This window comes from Acomys russatus, chromosome 10 (assembly GCF_903995435.1).
Source record: "Acomys russatus chromosome 10, mAcoRus1.1, whole genome shotgun sequence".
Lineage (NCBI taxonomy): Eukaryota > Metazoa > Chordata > Mammalia > Rodentia > Muridae > Acomys > Acomys russatus.
The window spans coordinates 69,658,950-69,666,950 of NC_067146.1; the positions used below are offsets into that span (position 1 = coordinate 69,658,950).

Genomic DNA, 8,001 nt, shown 5'->3' on the forward strand with positions numbered 1-8,001 from the left:
TTAATGCTAAAATATCTTCCATCACATCAATTATGACAAGTATGAGAACTTGATCAAGCTCCCTCTAAGTTTTTCTCCAAGCTAACTGATAAAATTTTGAGTCAAGCTCAACGGTGATGGCACACACCTTTAACCCAGCACTGGGAGGTAGAAGCAGGAAGGTCTCTGAGTTCTGAATTCCAGATCAGCCTGGTCTACAAAGTGAGTTCCAGGACAGTTATGGCTATACAGAGAAACCATGTCTCAAAAAGCCAAAAATAGCCAGGCGTGGTGGCACATGCCTCTAATCCCAGCACTCAGGAGGCAGAGGCAAGCCTGGTCTACAAAACCAGTCCAGGACAGCCAAGATAACATAGAGAAACCTTGTCCAAAAAACCAAAAATGGGAAAAGACTGCTATGGAAAACTATACACCGAAAGAACTGGTAAGTCAAGGCGTTTCATTTTCCAAAAACTGAGTATGACAGACAGCACACACTTGCAACGGCAACGCTCAGACAGCTGGGGTAAGAAGATAAGCAAGCCTGAGGTCAGCCTGTTTACAGAAGCAACGTCCTATCTCAAAAAGCAAGATGGAAGAAGGAAGGAAGGAGGTGGGATGGAAATGAGAATCACTGCACTAATGACTGAATTAGTAATTATGAAGTGCGCATGCACCAGCCCACATACACACTACTTTCCTCAAGACCTGATTTTCAGTCAACCCAGCTACTTCCGTTCTGAAAAGCTGTGACAAACCTTCTGCTCCGCCTGCAGCTGCTCACACCGTCCTTTCTCGTGACTCAGTTCTCTCTCCATTCTTCCAACTTGTTCTCTCAGCTGTGCTGTTTCTTTTTCAAGAACAGCTATCAACTTTGACAAGTCTTCTTTTTCTTTCAGGGTCTTCTCAATTTTCAGCTGTTTAAAAAAAAAAAAACTCAAATTGATATTTATCATTAAATATTACAATATTAGTTTCCTACTTTAAAAAAGTGAATTCACAAACACATTTTACCTAGTGCATATCCTTGTTAGAAAAATTCACAATGTGTATGTGACGTACATATACATAGAGCCAATTATATAGCAGACACAAGGTCCTTAAGCTCATAGATAAGTCCAGGAACGTTACACACGCAGGGCTGTCTCTTCAATGGAAGGATGTATACCTGTTTTCTGCCCAGAAGGCCAAGAGTGGATGGAGCTAATCATTTGGTGAGCTGTGTCACCTGCAGGGTCAGGCCACACTTGAATCCCCCATACCGTTATGTTTCTCCTAGACTCTCCGTCCTAATGTCTTTATCTTGAGCAGTGCTTCTCAATCAACAGAGGCCATCCTTAGTGAAGATGTCGCTTGGTGACCTCAAGGCTATCCGTATGGCTTAACTATGGTAGCCCTCCCCTAGGCCCTTAAGCTATAGAATCCATCTTTACAGAAGAGTGACATATATTTTGTGAAAGTTTCATTGTAGTCATACCTTAAACTTTACTGCGCACACAGGATTGAGCAAATTTGTTACCAGGAAACTTCTTTTCCAAAATTGTAGTGTACTTAAATATGCCTAAAATAAACTGCTCAGAGCCAGACCCTAAAGTTTGAACTAACACTGGCTACAGAGTTCTGCTAACTTCCCATTTTATTGTTTTGGGAAAGGGGAACAGAACAGAGCTGTGTATCATAGCCCAGGCTGGCCTGATATTCTGCCTCTTGCTTTTGCTTCCCAAATGCTGAGGTTACAGATGTGTGCCACTACATTTGGCTTGTATAATACTTATCAGTTTATGTTTTATTTTACTAAAGCATTAAAAATAAAATTATGGACACTCTACCCCTAACTGCCTCAGAGCGACCACCTCTAGTAAGTACAGTCTCCTTTCAACCATTCTTAGAGTAATTCTTACCATTTAATACATAGCCTTTGGTCAAACAGCCCTTACTATGCCTAAAATGTCTTTTTTATTTAATCTATTTTCTAATCCAGGCTCACAAGTTCTTAAGGCTATTTCTCATTAATCACTTTTAATGTACAGTGTTCAAAAAATCATTAAAAACATCAATGAATGTAGAATTCTAAGAGGACTATTTTATCTCATAAAAAAAAAAAAAAATTCCCAAGAGACAGCAATTAAAATTTTCTTTTATAGCACAGCATTTGTGAAGACATGAAAAAGTCCAAGTAACCTGAGCTGTGCCCCAATTAGAGAAAAGTCTCCAGAATATTGGTAGCAAAATGCCAATCATGTGCAGGGCTTGAGATAAGGGTGGTCTGACAAGTATTTAAAACAAAAAACAAAACAAAACAACCCGCACATCGATGCTAACTGCATTCCTAGGAGCAGGGTTTTATTTCAGTATCTCTGACTAACATTCAAATACCAGGCTAAAAACCCTGATCAGAGGCAGCTGTCACTACACAATGTTTCAGACACCCTATAAAAGTCACATTTCTTATTTAAGATAAGAAAGGAATTTCTGGGGAAAGGCAGGAAAGATACAGAAGAATTCACATTCCTTCTCATTCCTGGATAGACTCTTAGGACAGTTTGGCATCAGAAGGCAGGCAACCTCCTGTCTTTCCCTTTCTAGTCTCAGCTCTTAAATGTAAATAAAGAAAAATCAAAAGCATAAAATATCTGCTTTTAAAGATCTGTACGTCTAGCCAGTCGGTGGTGGCGCACGCCTTTAATCCCAGCACTTGGGAGGCAGAGGGAGGTGGATTGCTGAGTTCAAGGACAGCCTGGTCTACAAAGTTAAGTCCAGGACAGCCAAGGATACACAGAAAAACCCTGTCTCGGGGAAAAACAAAAAACAAAAAACAAAAAAAAAGAAAGTCACTATGGAAGCAGTCAACATTGACTTCTGGCCTCTACACACACAGATTCACTTGTAATTTTAGTTTTAAAACATTTGGTTCTAGTAGCCCCTCTTGGCATAACCTGAAAATTCTCAATGCCAGGCAAGGTGAGCTCTAGGCCTCACTGTAGGAACTCACCTCAAGAAGGCCAGCTTTTGTGGTCACTACCAACATATCAGAATTCCCTTCATCTTCCATAGTAAGCAGCTCTTCAACGGGAGAAGCAGCTCGAAACTGGAAAGGAGTGCTTGCTCCACGAATTTCACCCTTATGGGTGACGTAACAGAACTGATAAAATTCTCCATCATCATTTGGAAGGTAATATCCTAAGAGGTGGGTAATAAAAACGATTAAGCTTGCTACTAGAAAATGCTAATTTATTTAACAGTACTTTCCATCTTCCATACTGTAATTCTGATACATACCCCAAAGTTTTATCATACACCTATTCCACCTTTTTTTTTTTTTTTAAGATTTATTTATTATGTATACAATGCTATGCTTGCACGTACACCTGCAGGCCAGAAGAGGGCATCAAATTACATTATAGATGGTTTTGAGCCACCACGTAGTTGCTGGGAATTGAACTCAGGACCTCTGAGGACCAGTCAGTGTCCTTTACCTCTGAACCATCTCTCCAAGACCCAGTGCCTTCAACCTTTATTTTTTTATTCATTTTTTATCTATATGTACGGTTTTTGTCTGTCTTTATGTCTGTGCAAACCTTAATTCGTGATGCCTGAGGGTCAGAAGGAAGCATTAGATAACTGTGTGTCAAGTTCTACAGGTGACTATGAGTTACAAGGGTACTGGGTAGAACCTGTGCCTCTGTAAGAGCAGCCAATGTTCTTAACCACTAAGCCATCTCTCCAGCCTCTCCCCCTATTCTCTGTCTCACCTTCTCTGCATATGTGTGTGTATCAGTGTATATCGAAACGTGTGTGTGTGTGTGTGTGTGTGTGTGTGTGTGTGTGTGTTGATATGAATGAGTAAGGTCCCCTTGGCTCCTATATTTGCACATTTGGACTTCATGTGGTAGAGCCATTTGGAAAGGATTAGGAGATGTGGCCTTATTGGAGGAGGTATGCCACTGAGGGCATACTTTCAAGTTCCAAAGGCCCAGTTATCCCTAGCCAGCTCTCTCTGCCTTGTGCTTGTCTCTACAAGCTACTACTGCAGTGGCACACCTGCCTGTCTGCTGCCCTGCTACCCACCACGATGGTCAAGGGCTTTCTCTCTGAAACTGAAAGCCCCAAATAAAACCTTTCCTCTGTAAGTTGTTTTGGTTACAGTGTCTTATTATAATAGAAAAAATAATATTCTTTTAATCTATCTTCTGAAACACACAGTACATGTTCATTATCTGTAGTTACCCTAGAGTGCAATCATAGCACAATAAAACTTTTTACTCTATTATCTAGAGATAAACATTGGCCTAAGGACCCACAATGAAAGTCTCTCAGTAGCATTTCCCAATGCATAAAATAAAACCATAGTCCTCTTCTCCTAAGGTACTGCGAGTAAATACTATAGTGGACTTGCTAAAGCCAAGGATATGCAGTTCCATGAATAATTAATCCCAAAGGAGACAGAAAGAGGAAGACAACACCCGTGAAACAAGGGCACACTATGGTTTATGTCCCTCTCAAGTGACAAATCAACTAGCATAAATGAAAGGGTCTTCTGAAAAAACATATGAATGAGTATAGTGGCAATTTCAACTTCATCCTTGACCAATACTTTTTTCCTAGACATGCACTCAGTCCTCAGCTTGTGTGTAAGAATATGTATTTCTGTCCTCTTGACTCCCTTCCCTTCTTAATGCTTACAACAGTTAAATCTACATCAAAACCTTTTCTTAAGAAACTCCAAGTTTGCTTCATTAAAAAAAGAAAAGCTCTCTGCGCAGCTATGAAAGCATCATGTGCCCTAAATTTGGTATTTACATTCATCTTTTACTCAGCAAAGCCTCCTTTAGACATGCGTGAAACAGAGGGCTACAATAAAGGCTGCGTGCTTGACCAAGTCCTTCAGGCTTCAGCTCGTACCTTGAAATGCTAGTGCACAGTTGACTGTTGATCCTTCCACATAATGCTCAGGCATAGGAGACCATAAAAATGTGTAGTAATCCCGAGCAGTGCTCCATCCAACCTAAGACAGAGAAATTTAAGAAAGAATGTAAGTAAATACCTTAATATTAGCTAGATACAACATGTTCATTACATCCTAAAGTTAAAATATGCATTTCATGTTTACAAATGTTGAGTTATCAGGCGTGTCAATTATAATTAAACTATGACCTAAAGCTGCAGCAATTTACATAAACTGAAGTCTCCCTTAAATTTTCAAATGCAAAGTGCTATCTAATTTCCCCAAGAAAATCTAAAAACACACGTGATCATATATGAAGTCTTCTGCTTTATTTAAAATAATTGTGTCACTATACATTGTGAATTTGTGTGTGCACAGGAGCATGATTATGTATGGAGATGTCAGGGGTCAATGTTGAGTGTCTTTTGAGTGTCTTTCTCAATGCTCTCCATACCCTTTTCTTTTTTTCTTTCTTTTTTAAATGAGACAGGGTCTCTCATTGATCCTGGAGTTCATGAGTTTGAGTAGACTGGCTGCTCAGCCAACCCGTCTAGAGATCCTCTGTCTCTGTCAGGATGACAGACATGTAGACCCAGCTTTATAACATGGGTGCTAGGGATCCAAAATTGAGGTCCTTATGGCAATTTACTGATTAAGCCACCTTCCAGCCCCCACACTGTGTACTTATTGTTTTAAACCTCATATTTAGGGCTTTGTTGTTTTTTTTAGAAGGGGCTCTTGCTTTGTTTTTTGGGGTCTTTGTTTTTGTTTTGGGGTGTTTTTTGGGGGGTTTTCAAGACAGGATTTCTATCTGTAACAGCCCTGGCTGTCCTTCTTGCTTTGTTTTATGTAGGCACTCTCTTGTAATTTAAGTCACTAATCTCTCATCTTTGGCAAGTTCTGCATGAAAGCTCTTTGTGTATCTTTGGTGAGGGGAGTACTTACATTCTAAGAGATCACTTACATCTCACCTTCTAACATATTTTCAGCTTGGAGGTATGCAAGGAAAGATGTTCAAAGCACATTGAATATTCATACGAGAAATGTCCTTACATACAATATACAGTAATGAAAATTAAAATATGTAATATTTTCAACTTAAATATATACACTACAGATCTCAAACTGAGTTTTCTAAACAGACTGTGTTAAATACTATTTACAGGTAAATTTAAAGCAAGTACACTGCTAGCAACATTACTTAAAAGTATATAACCACCACAGCCTTAGATTCTATGTTCTATGATTTTTCTAGATTCATGTTTTTGTGTGTGTGTGTGTGTGTGTGTGTGTGTGTGTGTGTGTGTGTTGAACTCTGGCTGCCTGCCTTTGTGTTACTTTTTGAGCTGTCTTCACCAGCCCCATGTCCTACGACTTTGACTAAACTCAGTTTATGGGCCAAACGACACTGAAGCTGTGTGCCATTAGTGAGAGCAAAGAGAAGTGGCGCTTAAAGTCCAAAGCTCTTAAACACTGGCTCTTCTCACTCCTTTCCTGACAGAACAAAAGACATTCTTCACACTTCCTGAAACTCTACCGAAACACTGGCACTGTGAGTATTTAGTTCCCAAGAGAAGTATACTTGATAAAAGAAGAGAAGGGGACAAAAAAAGTCTTCTTTTGTCTACACTGAGAAAAATACAATGCATGAGAAAGAATCTTTTTTTTTTTTTTTTTTTTTTTTTTTGAGAAAGAATCTTTTACCAACTAACTGAAAGTGAAAGTAACATCAAGACTAAACAGGGCACACTCAACCTCCAGACAGTCATCAATTTAACAGTTAGTAATCCAGAAAATCCTTTGGGAGAAATCCAAAAGCCCAGTACAAAAACAAGTACTCCAGGCAAGCTACAATTCAAGAACAGCTCCACAGAAAAACAAAAGAGGAATTGTTTTTCTAAGTAGGCTCAACTCAGCAGGCTCAGGAGAAAGATCCCAACAGCACCTTCACTCTTTTGGGGCTGGAAGTGCAGTGTGTCAGGGAAGAACAGGGCATGTATCTAACGGAGACTTTATGATGGACTGTGCAGGTTTCTGCCACCAACAAAACCAGGATACTTTAGGTGCCTCAGTGCTGGGGAAAAGGGACTGTTCAACAGCCTGCTCTATCAGAGAACATGCAGTACCACAGACAGACACAAGAGGGAGAAAGAGTACAAACTCCTGAAACAAGCAATGCCTTCAGGTAGGGAAATAACACAAAAGATCTACAAAGTAACACATCTCAGTAAAAGATTTAAGGGGGACCCCAAGAACTTTTGGGCAGGGTATATACTGAAAGTCCTCTTTGTACAAAACAATGGCTCAAAGAGGAAACTACTGAATTCACAAAAGGAGAAAATTCTTCTGAAGAATAGACGATCCAAAGGAAGAAATTATCTTAAGAAACATCACGAAGGCCCAAAAACAAAAGAAACATCATGAAACTAAAAGAAAATAACCTCAAGAAGCTCAATGAATTATCTGATCAACAATACAAAATAATCATTTTAATTAAGTTCAATGCACTCAGATACTCAACTATACAAAATAATGAAGCCTACCAACAACATGAAAGAACCACACATATCTACAGATGAAGAATACAGTAACAGAACTGAAATTTCACAGTTTCCACAACTGACTTAAGCAGAATAAATATCCTGCAAACTTGGCCAGACATCAACTGTACAGCAAGCTGAGGCCTCCTAGTTCAATCACTGGGACCTACATGGAAGAATAGAACTGACTCCTAAAAATTGTCCTCTTACCTAGACAGACAGACAGACAGACAGACACACAGTGACACTAGTACACATAAAATTAACTAAATGTAATTTAAAATGTTAATATTAATAACTGCGTCAAAGGAATATAAAAGGGTAGGGAAAGGGGGGGTTGAGCATAAGGAAACCTATCAGTAAAAACAACAAACAAAATAGTGGTACACATCTTTAACCCTATTACTCGTGAGGCTGAGAAATGGCTGTAAATTCAAGACTAGCCTGAGCAATAGTACAAGACTCACTAATAAAGGAGGAAGAGGAGGAGGAAAGGAGGAAGAGAATACAAGAAGAATATATTCACTGAGGAATTCT

General features: G+C 39.3%; 1 protein-coding gene across 1 annotated transcript in view; it reads right to left on the reverse strand.

Moving 5' to 3' along the window:
* The window catches only part of Tax1bp1 (Tax1 binding protein 1), a 42,858-nt gene extending 36,569 nt beyond the window's left edge, over positions 1-6,289 (reverse strand). The window contains exons 1-4 of the mRNA XM_051151498.1: positions 6,263-6,289; positions 4,882-4,984; positions 2,972-3,159; positions 738-896 (exon numbers count right to left, since the gene is read on the reverse strand). Of these exons, the coding sequence (XP_051007455.1) occupies positions 738-896; positions 2,972-3,159; positions 4,882-4,984; positions 6,263-6,289 (477 nt within the window). The remainder of the gene's footprint in view (positions 1-737; positions 897-2,971; positions 3,160-4,881; positions 4,985-6,262) is intronic.
* Between the last annotated feature and the right edge of the window lie 1,712 nt (positions 6,290-8,001).